Here is a 23,975-nt window from a genome sequence, read left to right as displayed (position 1 = left end):
GAAGTTATTTTAGAGCGTTCCATTATCTGGTATGAACAATTACTGATAAACATTAAATGTTCCTTGCAAAAGAGACTAATATCAATCTAATATAACGTCTTTAAAAACAGCTAAAACAAAAGTTTATTTTATTTATTTTGTGTATTACAATTGAGTTTTATATTTAAAAGAAACTAAACAACGGAATAGTAATTTTGAAAAGTATTTGTAAACTGTAAAAAGTTAAAATGAATATTGGTAAGATATGTGTGGAGCAGAGAAGAGAGGCGAAACTCTGAGGACACTGAATGGGTACCCACACGCACATGAGGAAGCGATAAGAACATCCTTCTCCCCGTCTTGTGGAGATTAGATACCAACTGTTCACAACACACAACTATGTGAACTTATAAAACCTATCTGTTCTCCATAATAACAATAACAATCGCTGTAATTTGTTCTAGAAGATATTAAACATAATTTAGTAAAGTTATTTATTGAAGAACTATCCAATATTTAATGAGAATCTTCTACCTCATAGATAAAAGAACTAAGTAATAAATTGGCTGAATATATTTTTTTAAAAATCATTGAACTTACTAGCGTTATCATTATGGCCTTTCTAAACTAAACCATGACCCCATGTTATCTTTCAATCAAACTAAAATCTGGTTCATTAATCTAATTGATGTTAAATATATAAACATATTCATAAATTGTGACAAAAGAAAAAGAATTGTGTTTCGTTTTTCATAGTTTTACTTCGTTTGAAATGAAGGGCGAGTAAAATTCGCTAGAAGTGAAGTATCTCAGTGAGGAGTGATGGACAGAAAATAATAAAGCTAAGAATGATTGTATAAAACATAATGAAAGTTGTAAAATGATGGTATCACTATTGTAACTTATCTGATATTATTTTATAACAATTGAACAAACCAATCTTATCTCGGAGTTTCTTGGAGTTATTTTTACTTTCAAAATTCAATACAACCGCAATTTTTGAATCCTTACTTTTGAACTAAATAATAAAAATCTGCTAATTGGCCCAGAAAATAATTATTATTGCTATAATAATCACAATACAACAATAAAAATGAGATGGATGTATTCATAAATAAATAATCATAGTATTCCCAATCTCATATTATTGATTACCAACTTTTATTAAGTACAGAATTTGTGCTAACTACAAATAACTGTTGGGCAATAGATTTCATTAAATTGACTTAAAAAAAGAAAAATGCTTTACTAAAAATCTTTTTCCTTCTAAAATATTTCTATTTCTTAAAGTGGAAAAAAATTACACAATGTTTAGTTAATTAAAAAAACATAGTTTAAAATAATATTTATTTAAATTTCATTTAATTGGTAAAATCGTCAGAGATGTTATTAGAAAGGAGAAAAGCACTCCCTTTTGTGCATACAAAAATCATTTTTACCAATCTCTGTACAATTTTATATTCAATTTTTTATATACAGGGTGTATACGGAGGAGTGGTCGAAACTTCGGGAGGTGATTCAGCAGCTCAAATGCAACAAAAAATATTCTTTGGCCCGATTCTCAATAGCGTCCAAGATATTTGCATTTTTAACTTTTCCGACCATACTCGCGTTTTTCGCCATAAAAAAAAGCCGTAACTTTTCTATTCTTTATCCTACAACAAATCTACTTATTCCAAACGAAAGAGCATTAAATTTCCTATAAATTTACTCAATACCGAGCCTCAAATCCTTTCTTATAACAATGAAATTTTTACTTTAATTTCTAAAAAATTCGTTCTTGATGATTTCTGTTAAAATTTTCAACTGCATTTTTTCAATGATTAATGAATCAAGGGGTCACATAATTTCAGAAAAAGTTGCGCATTTATTGAGCTTCAAGATGTAACCATTTTAGTTTTTATCAATTATTATTTAATAAAACGGAAGTAAAAAATAATGTAGCAGTAAAACGCAGTAGTTGACTACAATTGTTTGTGCAACTTATTTTAATGACATAATGGTGTTTTTTTTCATCAAAGTTAATTAATAATAATTCAAAAATAAAATGGTTATATTCTTTTTGTTCCTTCTCCAAAAATTGATTAGTTTTGAATTATTTTAATTAACTTGATGAAAAAAAAACCTCCATTATGTCGTTAAAATATGTGGCACAAACAATTGTAGTCAAGAAACTAAAAATTTGCCACAATTCTTTCCCACTTCCTTGTTTGAATAGTTCGAACAATTTTTGTAGCAATTTTAACTAGGCACCTGCCTATTGTACTTTTTCACTTCTGTGTTTTATTGCTACTTTATTTTTTACTTCCGTTTTATTAAATAATAATTGTTCTAAACTAAAATGGTTACTAAAGTGTAAAAATTGATATTTGAGTAAATTAGTAATGAAAAGTCAGTTCGCAAAATCCCAGTTTTCTGCATTTACACCCCTCTGTTCGGGGTAGGGTTTTGTTAAAAACCAAAAAAATCCATATGAACTTGAAGCTCAATAAATGCGCAACTTTTTCTGAAATTATGTGATTCCTTGAGTCATTAATCATTGAAAAAATGCAGTTGAAAATTTTAACAAAAATCATCGAGAACGAAATTTTTAGACATTCAAGTAAAGATTTCATTGTTATTAGAATCGTTTTGAGGCTTTATACCAAGTAAATTTATAGGAAATTTAATGGTCTTTCGTTTGGAATAAGTAGATTTGTTGTAGGATAAAGGATAGAAAAGTTACGGCCGTTTTTATGGCGAAAAACGCGAATATCGACGGAAAAGTTAAAAATGCATATATTTTGGACACTATTGAGAATCGGGCCAAAGTGAAGAGAATATTTTTTGTTGCATTTGAGCTGCTGAATCACCTCCCGAAGTTTCGACCTCTCCTCCGTATACACCCTGTACTATAAAAAAAGGGGGTGTATAACTTATTGTAGATTGGATTTCTTCTCTACGTTAAAAAGGGATGCAAATTTTAATTTTTACAAAAAAAAAAAACCACTTTATAGCTTCAAAAAAAAAAATCAAAATTTCTTTATTGAAACTTTGCAAATTACTAAAGATTAGATGGAATAGTGAAATAAACTACCAAATAAAAGCATTATTTATAGGCAACATAATCCACCAACAGGCGACTGTTAATGTAGACAGTTTCATTTTTTAGCATCTATTAATAATTATCAAATAATTATTATCACGCAGTTCACCTAAAATTCCTTGTTTAGATAAATCGACATCTACAGTTAATACAGTCCTTTTAAGCGATGAACTTTTCAGTAATATTCCTAAAATTTGGTCACATCCCTGAGTTATTTTTTGAATAATTTATCGTAATCTATGTAAATTTAACTTGTGAATTTAGCGTGTATTATTAAAATGTTTTCTTGTAGCTTCATACATACCAAAATAATGAGCAAACAATATATGAACATCAAAAATAACTGTATCATTCAGAAAGAATATAGAAAATGGTTGAGTGAAATGAAATATATTTTTTTTTTTTATTAGCGCGTTCAATTTTAAAATATTCTTTTATAAACGTGATATCAGTCATAATATACAGGGTGACCAGAGTTATATGCTCCACCCACTTTTTTTTTTAAACGGCGTGAAATTTCGAAAAAATAAAAAACACGTATTCAATCATTTTTAGTCTAGTTTATTTTCAGTGATTGGCCCATTTTTTTAAACCCCTGTATCTCGAGATACAGCATCCAACTTTTGTTTTTCAAATGGAACGTTATATTTTTTATTGCATATTTTTGTAGTATTTGAGCTCCTAAAAACAACAAAGAAAATTTTTTTGAAATCGGTTAGGTTTTTAAAAGTTATGGTAATTTAAAATATGAAAAACAAATTTCAGTTTACTGTCAAAATTACGTTATTTTTTTTAAAGAATCTATTCAAACTGGGCACAACCAACGGATAGGCAAGCCAAAACTCTGGACACCCACGCTCTGCTTGTAGCAGCACTTATGGTGGCGAAGTCAAGATCTAGGCAGGGTAGAGTTATTCGACGTTTCAGATCTCCGACTGAAGCCACGGGATTAAGGATACTATACACTTTATTTTTTTAGGTACCCCCACAAAAAAAATAGTCCATTTGGGTTAAGTCCGGAGATCGAGGTGGCCATTGGATGGGACAATGAGCACTTTTCATGGAAATTTCTGTCCAGGTAACCTCGAACAACTCTCGCATTATGTGCCGGGCAACCATCTTGTTGAAAATACATATCTAGCCGACGTTTTAGAGGAACATCTTCAAGCAGAACTGGCAAAATGTCTCTTAAAAAAAAGTTAATACCTTTCACCAGTTAAGTTCTCTCTGTAGAAGTATGGGCCGATTAGTTGATTGCCTATAACTCCACACCAAACGTTTGTAGAAAAAACAACCTGAACGTAGGAATAACTCTAGCCTGCCTAGATCTTGACTTCACCACCATTAAGTGCTGCTACAAGCAGAGCGTGGGAGTCCAGAGTTTTGGCTTGCCTATCCGTTGATTGTGACCAGTTTGAACAGATTCTTTAAAAAAAAAATAACGTAATTTTGACAGTAAACTGAAATTTGTTCTTCATATTTTAAATTACCATAACTTTTGAAAAACCTTACCGATTTCAAAAAAAAATTTGTTGTTGTTTTTAGGAGCTCAAATATTACAAAAATATGAAACAAAAAATATAACGTTCCATTTGAAAAACAAAAGTTGGATGCTGTATCTCGAGATACAGGGGTTTAAAAAAATGGGTCAATCACTGAAAATAAACTAGACTAAAAATGATTAAATACCTACGTGTTTTTTATTTTTTCGAAATTTCCCGCCGTTAAAAAAAAAGTGGGTGGAGCATATAACTTTGGTCACCCTGTATATGGCTCGCATTATTCATATAGTACGTATAGATCGGTTACCCACTGAGCGTTTAAAGTCTGGCTACTGTCAATTAGTCGTAAAGCCCGCCTGAAGGTAATAGGCATTTTTTATTTATTTATTTATTTCTAGTGTCGTTCTCCTCGCGACGTTTGCTACGTTGAAACTGTACCAAGAAAATGAAGAAAATCTAGTGTGAAATCACCCCTTTCTTGGAAACTCCCCCAAAAAAACTGAAAAATCGAGTCAGTAAAGAGACCCACTAGGTTGATTTCCAGTTCTATAATGACACCAATCGGAAATATCAAAATTGAAATTTCTGTGATTTTTCCATTTTTGGGTGATGCTATATGTTTCTGTAAAATTCATTGAAAGTAAATTCTACTTAAAAAACGAAAAAAAATAACTCCATAAATTGTTGCAATCATCAACTATTCTATTCGCTTAATTCGGGGTTTTAATTTCATTTTAACCTAGAGGAAAGAAAATAAATAAAAGCTGCATAAGTTGTGGTATTTAGATGGAGTTTACTTGAGCGCAATGGTATAAGCCTTCCTTCCACATGTGTTCTCCCTTGCGCTGACATCTGAGGGTAAAAAGGACAAAAACTGCAGCACACATGTGGTGTGCCGTTCTTCTAAATAACTGTTTTACTTCTACAAATTGAAAGTTTTAAAATAATTCTTCTTTTAAAGCTGAAAGGTTTTTTTCTGTGATGAAACGCAGATCACAAAAATCAATATTTGCTTCTTTATGTTTATTTTATTAAATTTAATTCTTTAAATTTTCTACCGCCTCGAGACTCCTGGTTATCGTATTAAACTATAAATTTTCTCGAATTTTATCTGCACTGATTCTTTTAGCATGAACTTTTTCAAGAACATCCTAAGTAACTGATAACATTTCAATTAAATAGGTAAATATGAAATTTAGTCACGAAATTCGGGCACCATATTGGATTTAATTTTAGTTTAAGGAAAATTCTGGTTGATCAATCTTCTTTGATCTTTGAACTCCGAACGTATGAGTTATATTTAATTTTTAACACTTTATACGGGAATAGAATTTCTCTAAAAATGTTTTTAAGTAAGAGATGTAAATTTGTTGTGTTTGTAATCATTATACAAATTTTATATTAAATCATAGAGGCCGGTTTCAAGAAAGTCTCAGAATTTGAAACAATCCAAGTGGCATCAAGTGGCCCTTTACAACATGAGTTAACAAATTTAGAAATAGTCCCTTATTTTATTATTATTAATACTGCACACTATACTAAACAGAGTAAAGCCAAACTAGCCTAATCTCTCAGAAAAGCCATAAATAAATTTTTCAGGGAAAATGTTCCAAATAAAAGTAACAGAACTAAAAGTATGCAACAAGTTTACCAAGTATACAAAAAATATTACCCGTGGACCCCGTTCCACCCCTATAGCGGCAATGCAAATCCAGACTGGCGTGCTCCCGTTGTCTGTGAGAAGAGAGGAAGCTGCCATTGATCTTTATGAGAGAGTGAAACGTTTGGGAATAGTATACTGGGACGATTACAGGCCGGCCTGTCAGAGATTAAAGACACAGAAATGTTTCACCTTCAAAGCAGAGGAATTAATCACCAGGTCCTGCCTGGACTTCAAAGAAAGGCTTCACTTCCCCAAACAAACAACAAACACCTACTCTCTCTATAGAGCCAAGGGATATCTTCACCTCTTACATATGGTGCGCAAGAATGAAACAACAACATTGGAGCTGAAGGCCGCTGCTCTCGAAACGATACATACTCGTTTCCCAACACCACCCTGGTGGAAGCACGTTTATACTGATGGCTCTGCCTTGGATGCACGTGGGAATGCTGGCGCAGGTGTTTTTACTTCTGACTTCCAGATCGCCGAACCGGTGGGACGTTTTTGTTCTAATTTTGACGGAGAAGTAAAAGCTGTTCTATTAGCACTAAGAACGCTCCAAAATGAGGCAGTAAAGAAAGCAGTTTTGTTCGTTGACTCACAAGCAGCCATTCAGGCTTTAACCAGCCTTGTGAGTAGTGAGTCGTACGATGTTTTAGAAGCACAAATGCTTATAGGAGAACTTTTGTCCTTGGGTTGGGAAATATGCCTGCAGTGGATACCCAGCCATTGTGGTATCCAGGGTAACGAAGAAGCAGACCGTCTTGCAAAAACTGGATCGCTAAAAGATCAACCGCAAGCTCCCCTGGATTACGCGACAACGAAAAGACTCCTACGTCATAAATTTAACTCCGAGGCGATAGAGAGTTTTGAAAGGCAGGCAGAAGGGAAAAAGTGGAGGGTTCTGCTTGAACAGGGAGGACGAATTCCCCATAACCTCCCCAGAAACGAATTAGTTGCCTGTTTCAGACTAGCCACTGGACACGATTACCTGCAGGCTCATCTTGCCCGAATTGGAGTCGTGAACAGCCCTACCTGTGTGTTGTGTGGCGTTGGGAGCATGACTGGCTCTCACCTAGATGAGTGCCAAGCTCTTTTAGACATTTAACAACTGCCAATTAGGCAGACTGATAACTATAAGTATCAATCTATTTTATATTGGACTGCTCGAAGTCGAATGGCTGAACGTATACAAAAAATCTTAGCAGCGTTTTTTAGAAAATTCTATCAAAATTGATTCAGTAAGATGGTACCTATATTCTTGAAAATCAATTTACTTGAAGCATTCAACTCGACTTTTTCTAACTCCTTACAATCAGAAGCAAGAAACATTGTAGACTAAATACTAGATAGTGTCTTCTGCTGAATGGAAAACTATCTTCCAGTCTGAGGTAACTCATTGTGATACTTCGAATTATCAGTTACGTCAGCTTCTAAAAGAATTTGTACCTTTTTTTTGGATAATCCGGATGCGCTGGTAGTACAAAACTCTTGTGTCTTTATCTCGAAATTTATTGCTGTGTATCAATCAGGAAACTGGAAGAAATTACTTTAGTAAAAAAGTAACTTCTTTAAGAAATGAAAAGGTATCTATGTTGGCCAAATTAAAGGCATCTGTTCTCTTTATGGATCCGAACTTACTTGTCGATCAAGCTTTAGTGCTGGGCGACTTCGCTGAGACTTTACGAATGAGCTCAATGGGTTGTCGACAATCTAATATCGTTGATTAGGAGTCCGTGTAGGGCTCATGCAATGTGAAGCTACGTTTTCGCGTACATTTCAATAAATTTGCGGCCTTAAAAACAGCGCTGTTGAAAAGATTAAAACTATGGCGATTAAAAGTTTGAGCCTAGCATATAATCTAGCTAAAAACCCACTTAAAATCAGTTTTCCGAAAAACGAAACTCAAACAAAAAGAAAATGTATATAATCTAATTAGAAGTTGTAGAAAAAGCAATTGCTTGAAAGAATCTCAGCATTCAAACACTAACAATTAATTAGATGCTAATAACGTTAGCTATTATCGCTAAAAATTGCATGTATGGTAATAACGATCTATGCACAGAAATGGGACATCAGAGCGATGAAATAAAGTCTAAAAAAATTAAATTTCCTAGAAAATGTTTCAACCAAAACTAACAGCTCATTGAATAAATATTAGATGTTTCTAGAAATCCTCTAAAAAAGTTTTCGTGAAAATTAAGAGAAACTAAGAAAAACCCATCTGGAAAATAGAATTTAAAATGAAATTTTCTCCTACCATGGAAATTTAGCAACAAATTCAATTCTCGTTACTACTGACATCATAGATCCATATATTGTACTAAGGATTGAAATTTGGTAAGCCTTCTCTCATGTCTGCCGTAAAGTAAATATTTTCCTGGCAAAATGTTTCAAATAAATGGTATAAAAGTGCATTTGTAATGAGTATTCAAATCTAAACCAAAAAATAATAATATTAATAATAATAATTGATGGTGGGAAGGGATTAGCTGTGAGGTTAGCATACTGGACTCCCACGCGGAGGTCCCGGGTTCGAATCCAGCTGCTGGCCCTTAGATTTTCTCTTCCTAGGAGCTTCTTACAGCTCACTGTCCGGTGATGGACAGTGTTATATGTAACGAGAGAACACTGTCCGGAAACCGGCAGTGCACTGAAAAAAGCTCCGGGCGCCAATAACCTTAGATGTTGACGCGCCTTAAATCATAAAAAAAAATAAATAAATAAAATAATTGATGGTCCGCCGACGATCTTTATAATTTTGTGTTCAAAGATGTGTATTTTTATTTATATTCTTATTTTTAATCAATAAAGACTTTATAATAATAATTATTAATGAATTTATTTTAATGTAGTTTAATGGTTGCTGTATTTTGTTAAGTACACTCACATACACGTAACATAGTTATATTAGAAGAGAGTTTGAAAGAACGATTTCTTTATTGTCAAAACACGAGGGTCCTAAAACTGTCATTTTCGGCAGAAAAATTTAGTTTCGAAAATCCATTATTACCATTGCTGCAATATAGAAAAAATAGAAATAGCTATCACAAAGTTAGCCACTCAGAAGTAGTAAGGTACCAAAGTTTGAAATCATCACCTTTGGAAATTGGGGCGGCAATAAAATTTTAGTGAGAATAAAACAGCAACAAAAAAAGTTTCGAAGATTAAACGAAATGATGTTAATAATTCATTCTCTAACAGTAGTAAATCATATTAGGTGTGCTACATATAGGAACATCTCGCTAAAATGAAGGAATGCTATCAATGTTCCTTGAGATTGAATTAATTGGAAGAAGTCTTTCACTCAAAATAAAAGTCACCCTTGCAGGAACGTTTAGACCAGGGGTCGGCAACCCGCGGCTCGCGAGCCGCATGCGGCTCTTTTATCCAAATTTTGTGACTCTTCAGCCTGTCCTAAATAAATTGTATATTTCAATTTTATTGAAACAAATGAAAATTTCATTTATTAAAGTAAAGATATTTTTTCAAAAAGAATTTTAAATGTGATAGGTTTGAAATTGAATAGAATTATATTAAAATACAGTACGTAATATATAGGACTGCCTCCTTGTCATTCAAACACAGGTTTAGTTATTATTTATTTGTTTATTTACTTTGTAATATCTGAAAAAAAAATATATAAAATATTTAAATGTTATTGAATATCATAAAATAATAATTTGTGAATTCAAATGATCTTCAGAGGTTTTTACACCATCATCCTTGCGGCTCTTGGTAAGATTTATTAAAATTATTTAAGGAAAAATGGCTCTCTACTTAAAATAGGTTGCCGACCCCTGGTTTAGACTATTGAGGTATGGCTATGTACTAAGGGGCGAATTAAAAAAGTGGGGAAAAAATAATTTGGGCCAAATTTTGAAGCAAGTTGGTACCACTCTAATCATTCAGCTCTAAAACTTGTTTTTCCCAACACATAAGATAAAAGAAAAATCAAGAAATAACGTTACGTGTTAATAAAGTTGATATCCGTACATATACCTATTTAAAGTTTACTAAACGAATTTCGCTGACTTTTATATGTTTTTATGTGTTGAGACTTTTAAAAGTTTAAGTAATTTGATCAAATTGCTGTGGTAAATAAGAGCTGAGTTTAAATTGTAATTGTAAATTGAATTATATCAGTATGTAAGTAAAACAAAAATCTCATTAAAAGGTTTCTTTTTTTTTAATTATCCTAATAAATTTTTTTTTTTAATTCATGATTAAAACATTAAAAACACTATACCAATAAATAAAAATTGTCGATTGGAAACAAAATCACTTTTATCCTAAACAAGTGTGCACACAACACATAATCCTAACTCTTGGCGCAACGTTACCTGTGGATGGTTCAGATGATTGTAACATTGATGTCCACTTTTAGTATTAAAAGATGTGACGACGGTCAAATGTACGGGCAACCAAATGCCGTAGAACAGCAATAGTTGCACCCAGTTCATCACAGTTTCAAGATCGCGCACCGACTAAAAGAAGAAGTAGGCAGTAGAAGCCGGCCCATTCACGGGCAGCAGAAAAACTCCCCTCCAACTTGCCGGCAAGCTTCTTTCCTCACGCACACACTCACAGTCATTCACACCAACACACCTTACACACGCGCAAACTTGTGAATACGTACAGATCGTAGGTAAAGCACCGAGTGTCAATATCTGGCTAAAGACCTGCCTAAAAAACTTCACGCCCAAAGTTCAAATAAAACTCACCTTTTTATCAAAAAAAACGATCAACAAAATTAAAATTCATTTTAAAAAATCTAGTGTGGATACACATCACTTTTTTTACTGAAATAATTATATATTTTTCAAACACTAGAAACTACGGAAAGTTGAAAATACAGCAATGCTGGACAATGTATAAAGTATCTGGATAAATAGGATGAAAAATTAATGCCAGTTTCAGTCATTATAAACTTTATAATGCCGAGCTTTCGACCTAGGGACTAGGTCATCTTCAGGGCTGTGGAACATATTTACGGTGTGTTAACAATTAATTATATTACAATGAATATGTACATGTAACGAAAATTTACAAAAATATTTACCTAATTTACTATTTACTGTTTTACATCATTAGAGGGTTGGTGTGTCTTCTGTCTTGTCCTGTTCATGGACTGTATGTAATCGGTCTGTCTGTGATTGTGTTTGGTTGTAAGGAAGTCAGTGTTGCCAATTGTCAAGTATTTTGTAGTAAGTTGGCGTATATGTTGTTTAAATTGTTGTTGTCAGTTTTAAAATTTAGACTGTTTTCTTTTTCTTTTTTTTATATGTATATCATTTCTATCTGGATATCTGCATATCTGAATAAAATCAAAGTTGGAATAGAATCAAATGGAAATGACCCAAACCAAACATTCCCCAAAAATTGAAAAATATAGAAATAAAAGAAATATATACAAGTGTAAATATTCTCAAAACAAAAAAGTCGAAGCAATTTTCGAAAAAATCTCAAAAAAAAAAGTGATCACTTTCATAAGTCTTCCAGTCAAAGAATTTTAAGCCCTAAGTTAGTTTGACCCTTACAATGATGGCAGGATACGTCGAAATTCAGAGATCAACAACCTGCAATTTTTCATTTTTAAAATATTTTGATCTCAAATCAGATACACATGCAAACATAAATATATAGACCATTTGTAAAAACACTTTTTCGGACTTGACAGTGGTACAATACCAGTAAAAACTCGTTTTAGAAGATTATACAAGATCATAAAATTTCCTTATCTTTGTGTTAAATTAAAGAAAGAAAGAATGATAACATATTTTCTCTTTTATTTTAAAATTATGAATGAAATGGTCAGCATAAAGGTATGTGACATCTAATAAATTCTAAAAAATATTAAGGAAAAGTTAATTAATACTGTCCGGTAGGATTGTTGTCTAAGTTGTACAAGGGTTGGTCGTCAAAAAATGCACGAAAAAGCGTAACGTTGAGAAACACCCAGATCTCTTAACTGAATTTATTTTCAATTTTAATCGGAAATTTTTAAAATCCCATAATTTTATTGTAAAAATGTTATTTTTTTACTACTCTTTAAGCTCTGTGAAATATTTGCTTTTCCGGCGGGCAGATAAGGTTCAACTCATTAATCTTATGCGAGCTTAAGAAGTGAAAAGTACACTAAAACAGTCCATAAGGCGAGAGATTCTTAATTTTTTTTGAAAAATATTTTAAATAAAAGTAATCGATTATTAGAGGGTGTAAATTGTAGAAAGAAAACTGTCGAAACTATTTTCGCAAAAAAAAAACTAAAAATTAAATGATGTTGATTAAATTAATACTTCTAGTCAGCCGATTAAAGTTTAAAATTTTGTTCGACATTTAATTCCAATTAGAGTTTTGCATTGATAAAACGGTTCATTACATAGAAATATCCTTCAAAAGTAAGACTGCACCTTACCAATCTGTCAAAAATAACTTGAAAAAGATTTTTCTGGAAAGATGGCTCAAATAAAAGTTTTCTTGATATACATCTATTTAATTAGCATTGCCTAAAAAAGATCAATTTATCAAGGAACCACAAGGCTAATTTGGTCGAATAGTTTATTATCGCGTTCTTTCGTGGAATCAAATTTCAATGAACTGCAATTTTTTGTTAGAAATCACTGGTAATTCTTTCGCCCGTAATATGATTCGCAACAGAACTGCTACTAATGTTTTCTGTTTTTTCATAGGTGCAAGTAGTTATTGATTTTTCAGATACGTGTAACGCTTAAACCATTAAGCAAACTAAACAAAAAATTAAGTTTTAACAAGAACTTTCAATTTCAGAACATATGATCGTTTGAATAGTGAAATTGTTTGATTTTGCTCTCTTAAATACGAGAGCTCAAATTGCACACAGTAAACAACAAATAAATTTCTGCTTGTAGTAATAATACTCGCCTCAATTATAATCAAATGATGATCGTATAATAAAGTATTGAACTGTAAAGTAGTTTGATTATCAATAAAATAGTAAATTACTTTAAAAAAATAATTAATTAATTAATGTTTTCATCAAAGTAGCAAAACGCTCAATTTAGCTCATAATTTCCAATGTTTTCTGTATTTCATTTCGTTCCTAATACAAAATGGAAGCGTTGAGTGAGAGAAAATTCCGTATAAAAAGCGTACCGAAAATATAACTGAAGACGAAGAAATTGCCCAAAATTAAAATTTGCAATTAAGATAATATAATTAATTTTAATTTTTAACTACATAAATCATAGTATTCAAATTAACCAAAGGATGTACTTAAACCTACGATTTTTGTAGCATCTTATTGCCGTACTAAATAACATTTAAATGTGACCGATTAGAAAAAACAAAATTATTTATTTTGTCTATTCTGGTGTTTGCCAATTTTTATTTATCATATTTTTTTAAAGTTATTTAATTATCATCTATTTACATAAAATATGAGAATCTTGCTGACGAATTCTAATTCATGGATCTAGAATTAGAAGTCGAAACTTTCCTTTATTTTAGAGGGCATTTTAGACCAAAACCATCCTGAGATGTTGTCATCTACTGGTCCTTACTTAAGTTTGAAACTACTTTAAGATCCAAATGATGCTGAAAATGACCTTATTAAGCTGAAATGTTTTAAGAAAAGTTTTGTAAATTAATAGGAGAACCAGTTAACACATTCATATTATTGGAGGTGCGAATTTTTGGAGAATAAGTACCGCAATACATATTAACTTTGCGGACTTCACCTCAACCGCCCGGCTGTCGTGAAGCATTCACCAGCAATGTTGTTAAACCTGCCTCTGAATTATTAATAAACACTGAACTGAAGTGAAAATCAATGAAAAGAAAATCATTCAGTTCATTAGGTACTATTCAGCCTTCCACTTTTGATCCAGCAACTCGTCCAGCTCGTAGAAACGTTTCACAAGTAAAAACTTGTTGAGAGTTCCATTCTCAAGTTGTCATTGAACTTATTGTATATAGTTTGGCCATAATTAAGTCTGAAAGGAGGTTTGACTTCGCTGTCCAATGTCAGGTAAAAGTGAGCAATGTTCAGAAAGCCGGCGGTATACTGAAAGTCTCCTAGTGCCTTAAATTCAACATAAAAACAAGTTTCAACATAGTAGCAAACAGCTCAATCTAGCTCATAATTTTCGACTTCTTCTATATTTCTTTCCCTTTCTGACAAAAAATGTTGGCGTTGAGTGAGAGAAAATTTCGTAAGTAAAGAGTATCGAAGATGTAGCTGAAAACGTAGAAAATTTAATTTTTAAGCTCAAAATTACAAGTTCCCTATCCAACTTAATGAGACTCTTTTGATGCTTCTTTTCTTACTTTTACTTACGTCAAACAATTTATTAAATTAAACGTCACATTACAATGAAAATAATGATAACAATCATTATTGATGAATCTTTGATTGCTAAGTAACTTGAATAAGTGACAGGAAAGGTATTAGTGTTTGGTTTGAATATTTTATTATCCTAATACAAATATAACCACAGTTTACCCGACCAGTCTATTTCACGAAGATTTGCATCTTTTCTCAAGGAAAAGGGCTTGCAATAGATATTTTTCACTACTTATTACAATGAGTCCCTCAAATGGTAAAATATCTCAGTATCCAGCTGCGTAACACTTAACTCTTCCCTATCAAGTCTATAGGTCGAATCACAGCTTTCTTGATTCACTATGTTTTCTAATCTTTATGAGAAAAATGAAAAATGATCAAACTAGATAGTTAATTTTGTTTGTTCATTGGTAAGTTTGCCCAGAATAGGAAATTTAAAAAAAATAGAGTAAGCAATAATAGACGATCTAACGTATTGTCAGTCAATCATGTTTATTTTCTTATTTAAAATCTTCATTATTCATTATGTATTTAAAATAAGCACATTATTGTCTGTAACGACAATCCATTGTCCGGAGACCGGTAGTGTAAGGAAAAACGCTCCGGACGGCGTTGATCTTAGATTTTGTACACCTTAAATATAATAATATTTAAGGGAAGATATGAGCTCAATGGTTAGCGTGCTTATTTTCTACGAGGTTCGGTCCAGTTACTGGCCCCTTAGATTCTCTCCTATACGAGTGTTGTCCAAAACAAGAAATCATGTTCCGAAGGCCGACAGTGCACTGAAAAAACTCCGGCAGCCTATAACCCAGGATTTTGATATATTATTTTTTCAAGCTGGCTTACGTCCAACTACCAATTAGGTTTGTGGACGTATGCGTCTAGCAAACAATACTTTACGGCGATACCTAAATAATAATAGGCGCTAATAACCACATTTGGTGATACGAAATAATAATAATAAAAAAAAACTATACTTCTCTGAATAAACTGCACTTCCCCAAGCATTAGTCAAGAAAAAAAAGTTTAAAAGGAACGAGTTAGTTGAGTCTACCTGACGTTTTATAAAAGGCTAATATTATGAGTAGATTGTAATATGCTGAAAACAGCAATACTTATGACATAATAACTTGCAAGACTTAGGCTTTTGGATACCCGATGATTTAAAGGGTGGCACACTATGCTCTCCATTATCGATAATTTAAGTGAGGACATGTGGAACCACTTTCCGATACCTGAATATACCTACCCTTGTTGATCAAGGTCAGCGTTGGATACGCACAGGTACCTAAAACATCAATCATCCCAGTTTGTGCGGAATAAGTTCAAAAAAACCTTAAGGGCTAAGATCTTAGCTGGTAGCTGCGCCAACTCCCAATAAATATGTACACAAATAAAACAAATAAATGTTTTAATATTTTTTTTATTATGTAGCGAACTAAACCAACAGAATATATATTCTTACTTGGTTAGCGGTTCTATCTGTTGAATGATTAGAAAGGCATAATTGCTGGAAGAATTTGGTTAATTTTAGCAGATAAATCTGTCCATATTTTTCTTATACTTTCTAGGTTGTACGTTTAGTTTGCACACTCCTGTGCAAATATTTCTTTTATTAGATTTAGGAAACTTTTTTTTTTTGTTAAAAGAATTTCATAACCTTAGTAGATACTCCTGCTTTTTTTCCAGCACTCCTCCAGTAAGCTTTGTTATCAAAGTAGTTTTTAATTTATGTAAATATTTTAGACATTCCATGTTTTTAATAACCTCCAAGCCACAAAAGATTTTTTCTTGTATTTTCTCTAAACCATAACCATATTTTGTGTGTACGTACATTTTCGTTACGTTGTAGTGGCTGACGTTCTTTATTCAAATTTGACGTAAATTAAAGAAACTGCAAGGCCAAGACGTGAGATCAAATCCAGTACCATATTTCAACTTAGCTTTGTGGGCTGCGCCTTAATGTCTCAATAAAAACAGTACTTTCCAAAATCATAAAATTTACACATGATTAAACAAAAGAACTTGTAGAGTTAGTCTGAAATAAATAAAAGTGGTTTCAGATCATAGAAATTAGATAAGATTTGTACTAAATTAGATAAGGTTTATTTACGCAAGATTTTAACACAAATTTAGACTGTATTTTCACTCAGATCGATGTATGGTTAATATATCACATTTGGATTAAAAATTATAGAACTTAAGCATAAAAAATTGGAATTATGTCTGTATCCGAAAGATTTAGACTGGATTTTACCGTAATCATTGGCGGGTTTAAACAAAAATTGGGGTGAAATCCTAGAAAGAGAATTCGGAATGATATACTGTAATCTAATTTTAGCATTAAATCTAACATAACAGAATTTAAAACTTATTTGGACTATAAACATCAATTTAGACAGGATTTGGAAAGAAAATTTGGACTTAAGACAAGTATTGGGGCTGAAATATCATTTATAGATCTCATTAGTATTGAAATAATTGAATTTAGACAGACTTGGACTGAAATATAAGAATTTGGTGAGTAGAATTGAGTTCACTAATAACATGACAACCGTCAAGAGTTATTTACCAATAATATCGCCCTTGTTCACCTTACAAAGTACTCGTATCACTCATTTCCTTATTTCTTATTTCTGTTAGATTGAATAGCTTTGGTATTTATTTTGATAATAAACTGTCCATCACATGAAATAATTTAATTAATCTGTTTAATGAATGAAAAATTCCTTGGATTTAGAAGAAAGATGCTGTTGCGTAAATTTTTCTGCTACTGCCAACCATGCCGGCACCTCCTACAATACACGCTCATAAACAATACATCAATCCGCCCTTTGTAGGTCGGAAGGAAAATTTTGTGAACTTCAAAGGCTATTCTTTCCATTTTCGTAACTCAATTAGTAATGGTTAAATTTAATCGAAATAAGCACCATTAACAACAACAGATATTTGCCAACAAGGCAAAATCGATTAGTTCCATCATTTACAAAGTGTAATCTAAATGCTTAAAAAATGATAATAAATAGGACTGAAGATAATGGGTGAGTGAGACAGAACTGATACTAATTCATTTTTTGGAAATGAAGGTGATTAGTGAATAGCGTGGGCAAACGTTGTCATGCAATAGGACAGGATCCCTTTGTTGACCAATTTTAGCTGATGGCGTAATTTACGGTATATTTTGACTACGAGTATTTCTTTACAATTTGATTGATAATGGTTTCATCGGTTTTTAAAAGTTAATTAAAGTTAAAATAAAAGTTGAATTTTTTTTTTTTTTTTTAAATAAGGTTTTGGGAAGTATTTGGTGGAACTACTTTAACACTGTCCACAATGTTTCCTATTATCACAAAAGGTTCACTTTTAATCACACGTCATATTAGGTTAGGGGCTATCTTGAAGGACAAAATCTACAGCACAAAATTTCTGGAATCAATGTTGTATAGCGCATTCATTGACACTACTAGTAGTTGGTATGGTGCCCTAAACATCCTTAATTTTTTCGAGCAGTCTCAGCAGTGCTTTGTTCTAGTTTGAACTGACACAAGAAAGCTCGTGCGAACTGCTTCCTCGACAAGTCGCTGGGGCTCTGAAAAAATTGGAAAACTATTCAGGTTAAGTGAAAAAAAAAAAAAAAAAAAATGGCGCTTTCTTAAAAAGCCAGAAAATTTGTTACACAATAGACAACCACAGCACTGTATTAAGCAAATGTCTCATTCAATAAAACGTGTTGAAAGTAATCATATCTGAAACCGAAAAACTTGTCTTCTATCATAATAATATGAAATAGAAATAAGGATTAAACCATAATAAAATTCCTGATGCTAACGGCATTTATGATTTATCATACACTTATATCACCAAGAAAAAACAATCTCGTAACTTTTGGACTACTTAGGTATACTCCAAATATAACAATATCCTCTTTAAAAAGAAAAAAATCGCAAAATTTTTCTACAAAAACATTTAACACAATTTGAGCTTGCATATTCTATCAAATAAAGGTATACTGTAAAAAGAAATTTATAGTAATATTATAAAATATTTTCTTTTCAAAGTAAGTTTAACATAAAACATAAATACAAAAATCTGAAATACGTCACCTATTTTTTTTTAACTTAAGTATTTATAAAATTACATTAAACTCACACTTCGTTTTACAAGGAAAGATTGAAAACTAATTTACCACGAGCTCCTTCACTCATAATCCTTTTATGGGCTTCTGGCGCCTGTGAGAGTTTGTATTCTTGAGCAATAACTGGTCTTAGCCAACCCTCTTCAATACCATCAATAATTGCATTTGAACAGACTTTAAACTCGTTCTAAATAAGCACGATTTTAATTTAAATGTTGTAAGTAAATTTAAACAAATGAAATTCAAAAAATATTTAGTAAGCGTTTTTAATCTACTAGTTAAACTTAAAAATGTAGACTAACTAACCTCAGTTACTCCCAACAATTTAACTCCATAAACTCTTCCTTCTGTATACATTAATGAACGAGGATTAACTTCGACCAATTTTGGGTTATGAGGTGGTGGTTTCAAAGGGCTTTTAGTGCCTATTATCTAAATTATACAAAACAAATTTATCAAAATTATACAAAAAAAAAAACATTCAAAACGTAAATAAGTTTTCAAGTATGATGGCAAAATTTTATATTGGACTAATGGTCTAACTCAATTATTTATTTAGCCAAATAAGATTTCGTTCTTATTAGAAACATATTAATAATCATTACCGCTATTCTACCACCTTGAGCCAACATCAAAAAATCACTCCCTAAATTACTATCAGCGGAATTTTCAACTATCGCATCAAATCCTTTATTGCCTGTTATTGAATATGCATCAGCCAGGTAGCCCTCTTCGCTGAAACAGTTTCAATTTTTCAGATATAAACTTAAGAAATTTATGATGAATAAGTAACCTATAACATTCTGTTGGTATTGTTCTATTCCTGTTGTATTTTCAATGCACCTTTGATTTATCTAAACAATTAAGCCATCTAAAACAAAACAACCACTACTCAATAAATTTGAGTGCCGGATTGAGCATAGTAGCAAAACAACCAGTACTTCAAATGTTTGAAAAGTGACTGATCAATTCTTCTGCTTTAAGACTGTAGACTAAGAATGATCCAAATTTAACAGAAGATTTGGACGCAAATAATACTAATAATAGATTTGCCCTAATGCATTAAACATTTTAGATGTTCCTTTTGAAACTGAGTAATAACAGAATTCACTCAAAACTTGCCAAAAGGGGGAAAAAATACTATGCCCTCACTTTGAACAACTCCCTCCTCCTATGAGTTTTAAGGAAGTAATTAAGGAGTTAAGAAAACAAGGTACTTATTCTTCACAATCTATCCCCAGAAGACTACCTCGTGATGGGGGGGTTGTCAATTTAACAGAAAGGCTGGAATTCAGAAGATAAAATTAGAGAATTTATTACTGACATTGCAAAAATTTCAACAGTCTATTAACAGTACAACTTCGCTAAGAAGTGATTGGTCATTGTTCAATTAGCATTAACTAGAGAGATAGTGTACTAGCATTATGGACGCCAGTAATACTACCTCCACATCCGGGTATGTAAAGTGATGAGCATTCTGGAAAAAGATGAAACCATGCTTGCTATTTTGAAACAGGCCAAGACAAATTTTATTTTAAAAGATTTTTTTTTTTTTACTAAAAGGTCGCGGACTAATTAGGTAGATTTATATCATTACTGTATTTAATAAAAGCATTGAATAATTGAGAATAAATTGATCTATAACAGAAGCATACCTATGATTAAAAACAAAATCAGCACCAGCAATTTTCGCAGTTTCCAAGCCAGCTTCGGTACTAGCTGTTCCAACCACTTTTAAACCTAAAATCAGATATATTTCTTAAAGCTTAAATTTGGAAACCATTCGGTTAAGATATTTTTTTTCAAACTTAAAAGTTACACTATTTAATGTCATTTAATACATGTTTTAGCAGTGCAAGTAAAACAAAAATTTTTTATTGGTTCAAATAAAATTTTTAAAAAATCGCAAAATTCGACTTAAACAATACTAAATAAACTTAAAATTACTCTGGTAGACCAGTCTCGGTATTATTTTTTAACATTTTATAACGATTTATTTTTTTATTAAGATGGTCCTTTTAATAGAATACAAACAACATTATAACGCCTTCCTACGTTGATTTTAATTTTAAAATTCGTTTTTGTCCCTTTCATAAAAAATACGAAAAATGGTTAAAATGTAAAATGGTGAAAGGGCTTGATTCGTGGAACCGAAGTTGATAACGTACGAAGATTATAACGTTGATAATTCGTTAGAGAGTGTAGGCTGATTTGACGATTCACTCTAGACTTGAAAGGATTTTAATCTCCGGTTTCAATTTCACAGACTCCCAGGGGTTTCAACCAAAGTGAGTGTCTGGAGTGGAATCGAAGTTATTAAGACATCCAAACTCTCTGCTGCCCATATGGAAACAGCTCATTAATCTTAAATATAAAATATATGAACATCAGATTAACTTTAACTACTAATAAAATATTTTAAAGAATTGTATGACATTTTTACTAAAGTTTCAGGCAGGAACAGAAACTGGAATCATTGAAAGAGTTTTTGGAATCGATTTCGATTCTGGAATTTATTGAAACCCAACGAATCCAAAGGCGGACACGTTTTGCCTAACACTGAACTGATCAACTTTAAACTAGTATACATATTCGTTAGGCCAACCTTGGGATATTTTTTCGATACAGTCAATAAATATATTCCACCAAACAGCAAGATGTAGGTGGACCTACAATGAGGCAGCACTTCAACTGAGATAATAAAATTTAAATTTTACCTCTGGCTTTTGCTATTTGAGTTGCAGCCACACCAACAGCGCCACTAGCTCCGTGCACTAACAACAATTCACCTTTCTGTACATTGCATCTAAAACAATTGAATCTCCTTGTTTAAAAACAATTAACCTTTGTAAAAACATTAAGAGTATAAACAGGGAAAAATTGAGTGGAGGGGTTAGCATACACAGGAACCAGAAATCACTATTTCGCCACGCATTAACATTGAAGCCCTGACAAATTTACAAATTTGTCCAAAAAAATGTTTTATCTAACCCCATAGTGGATACATGCAAAGACCTTTATTGAAAGTATTAGGCGATCTTTTCGAAAAAAGCTCAAAAACTGAAGTGCTTTCTTCAAAACCGTGTGAAATTTTGATCACAGCTTCTTGGCCGGTCATACTTTAAGTTTTGAAAATTCTGGCTTTGTTGCTTTTAAGCCTCACTTTTAGTAAGGAGAGAAGGGGTATATAGGTAATTTTCAAGAAAAGAATTCGTAGAATAAGATGACCTCAAACGTATTTCAAGTAAAAACTTATTTCAAAATTCTATATTGATGCATTACTTTCTCTTACTGTTAGTAAAAGAAGGGGGAAGATAATTGTTCGATTTCTGACTAACTACTCTGATAGGAAATCTGACTACATTTAAATGTACCTACTACACATACTCATATAAAAAAACAAATAAAAGCGAATCCCCTTTTTATAAGTTCAGCAAAAGTTTAGGCTTGTCAAAGAAACTCAGTTGTACCACAACTGTTGGCTTTCAATTTTATTGAAGAATTTTCAAGGCAAGAAAACAGCCTGACTAGTGATTTGCCATTTCTTTCAACCTCACCCATATGTAATAATAAAAAATAATGTACAAAAAAATAAAACTCACTCCGCAAATAAATTTACATCTAAATAAGTGAAAACGTCTATAAAAGCCGTTACTACAAAACATGATCAACGCAATATTGCGAGCAAAAATAAAATTAATACAACAAAAGTGTAGCAAACCACTTACTTTGTTACAAGTGCTCTGTATGCTACAAAATATGCTACGTATAGTGAAGCCCCTTGTGAGAAGCTCAATGTCTCCGATAAAGGTAAAACTTTACTTTCATCACATGTCACATACTCTGCGTAACCACCATCCAGTGGAAGACAACAAGTAACTCTATCACCTACCTAGTACATAAAATACCAAAAAGAAAATAAGAAAAACCTCTTTAAGCTATAACAAATTCAGTATTACAACACTCAATATTCTGATGATACAATAATATTTTCCTCTTTTGTGGACTTTTAAAAATTTGTCCGGAAAACTAAAAAAGAAACTTAAATAAAAACGAATCAGCTATTTTAAGTAAGGGAAAATATGACCTTAAATTTTTGCACCTTAGGACCGGCTGTTTCTACAATTCCTGCAACTTCCTTTCCCAAAATTCTAGGAAGAGGAGGTAAATTTAGAAAAGCTCCTTCCCGGATGTAAACGTCTACTGGATTTATTCCAGCTGCATACACTTTAACAAGAACCTTTAACAGAAAAAAAAGTAAGCCAGGATTCGATGTTAAATGAAAAAGAAGTTATATAAATATGTACATTACCAAAGATTTCGTACTTCTGTATTGACTGGTACAGGAATAGCAACTTGATTCACCTTCAAAACGGATGGAGGACCATGTTCTTTAATGCTTACAGCCTTCATCGTTGAACTTTGAATACTAAAATAAATATGAAAACTGTAGACATGAAAACGTGAGTGATCGTATATTTAATTAAAGGGAAAAGAGTTTAAACGAACCTGTGGAACAAATTAGTTTGGAACGTGCAACTCCCAGTCCTTTGGAGCAGCTTGTGTTTAAGAAACTTCGGAAGAATCTTAAACACATTGTATATACACATTTTTCGAACTCTGAGTGAGCCTGCATCTAGTAGCAACCTAAGCAGAAGTATTTATAAATTAAATATAAAGAATGTCAAATTGTAAAGGTTACGCTTGCAGGTTATGTTATATTAATTGAAAGGGGTTACTAGAAAGTCACCCCCACTCAGTAGTGTACACTGTAACTGTACATTGTACAACTACTCAATGTGACGTACGCACGTGCATCTGCAATGTGCATAGGCAGCAAAAAGAGTGAAGGTTACAATTCAGAAGAAAAAAGCGTATTTTAAATGCAGATCATTGCCCTCTCACTTTTTCTTAATTAATAAGACATTTTTCATAATTTCTTATAATAAGGATCTAATTTTTATACCGAGTAAAACTCTTAAATATTTCCAGCCGCTTCCAATTTTTAGAATAATTTTAGTTGTCTGAACAAGCATTTAATTTCTGAAGAATGTTCTCCTGCAAAGCCAGATCCACTGCTGTCACCTAAAAGACCCAGACACACGTAGTAAGGGTTTAATAAAAGTGAATTAGAATAAGGCGTATGTTAGGGAGTACACTATTAACGAAGTACGTACACAGTACCTTACAAACTTTTTCTTTGTTTTTTGTTTTGACATTACAGCCAAAGAAGGGCCCTAGGAACCTCGATTTACCAATTGAAGTTTCGAGACATATCAAGGTCT

At 32.1% G+C, this 23,975-nt stretch overlaps 2 protein-coding genes across 5 annotated transcripts in view; both read right to left on the bottom strand.

The window, feature by feature from the left end:
- The window catches only part of LanB2 (laminin subunit gamma-1), a 329,357-nt gene extending 318,626 nt beyond the window's left edge, over nucleotides 1-10,731 (bottom strand). Inside the window, exon 1 of the mRNA XM_074121158.1 lies at nucleotides 10,573-10,731. Coding sequence (XP_073977259.1) covers nucleotides 10,573-10,692 — 120 coding nt within the window. The 5' untranslated portion in view covers nucleotides 10,693-10,731. The remainder of the gene's footprint in view (nucleotides 1-10,572) is intronic.
- A 5,256-nt stretch (nucleotides 10,732-15,987) lies between these two features.
- Nucleotides 15,988-23,474, bottom strand: LOC141450541 (zeta-crystallin-like). Of its 4 annotated transcripts, none has more exons than XM_074121147.1 (10): nucleotides 23,200-23,473; nucleotides 23,017-23,119; nucleotides 22,778-22,930; nucleotides 22,419-22,582; nucleotides 21,408-21,496; nucleotides 20,346-20,430; nucleotides 19,296-19,425; nucleotides 18,997-19,122; nucleotides 18,742-18,877; nucleotides 15,988-16,593 (listed from the first exon to the last, which is right to left on the bottom strand). In XM_074121147.1, the coding sequence occupies exons 1-10, from the start codon at nucleotides 23,298-23,300 to the stop codon at nucleotides 16,589-16,591; spliced, it is 1,092 nt and encodes a 363-aa protein (XP_073977248.1). In that variant the 5' UTR covers nucleotides 23,301-23,473; the 3' UTR covers nucleotides 15,988-16,588. The 4 variants fall into 4 exon arrangements, with proteins under 4 accessions (XP_073977248.1, XP_073977244.1, XP_073977245.1 ...); XM_074121143.1 differs by lacking the exon at nucleotides 15,988-16,593 and adding an exon at nucleotides 16,645-18,144 and having other exon boundaries at nucleotides 23,200-23,474; XM_074121144.1 differs by lacking the exon at nucleotides 15,988-16,593 and adding an exon at nucleotides 16,645-18,144 and having other exon boundaries at nucleotides 22,793-22,930; nucleotides 23,200-23,474.
- Between the last annotated feature and the right edge of the window lie 501 nt (nucleotides 23,475-23,975).

Source organism: Rhodnius prolixus, unplaced genomic scaffold (genome assembly GCF_049639745.1).
Source record: "Rhodnius prolixus isolate KJV_2025 unplaced genomic scaffold, Rpr scaffold_2, whole genome shotgun sequence".
Lineage (NCBI taxonomy): Eukaryota > Metazoa > Arthropoda > Insecta > Hemiptera > Reduviidae > Rhodnius > Rhodnius prolixus.
The sequence above is the reverse complement of the archived record's forward strand: the minus strand, read 5'-3'. Positions and strand labels throughout refer to the sequence as shown.

Coding starts and splice junctions, on each gene's coding strand:
- LOC141450541 (XM_074121143.1), bottom strand. CDS start 23,300: ATGTGTATATACAATGTGTTTAAGATTCTTCCGAAGTTTCTTAAACAC. Junction 19,426..20,345: donor GATTTTGTTTTTAATCATAG/GTATGCTTCTGT, acceptor AAACTGTTTCAG/CGAAGAGGGCTACCTGGCTG. Junction 18,145..18,741: donor TATGAGTGAAGGAGCTCGTG/GTAAATTAGTTT, acceptor CAATTTTTTCAG/AGCCCCAGCGACTTGTCGAG.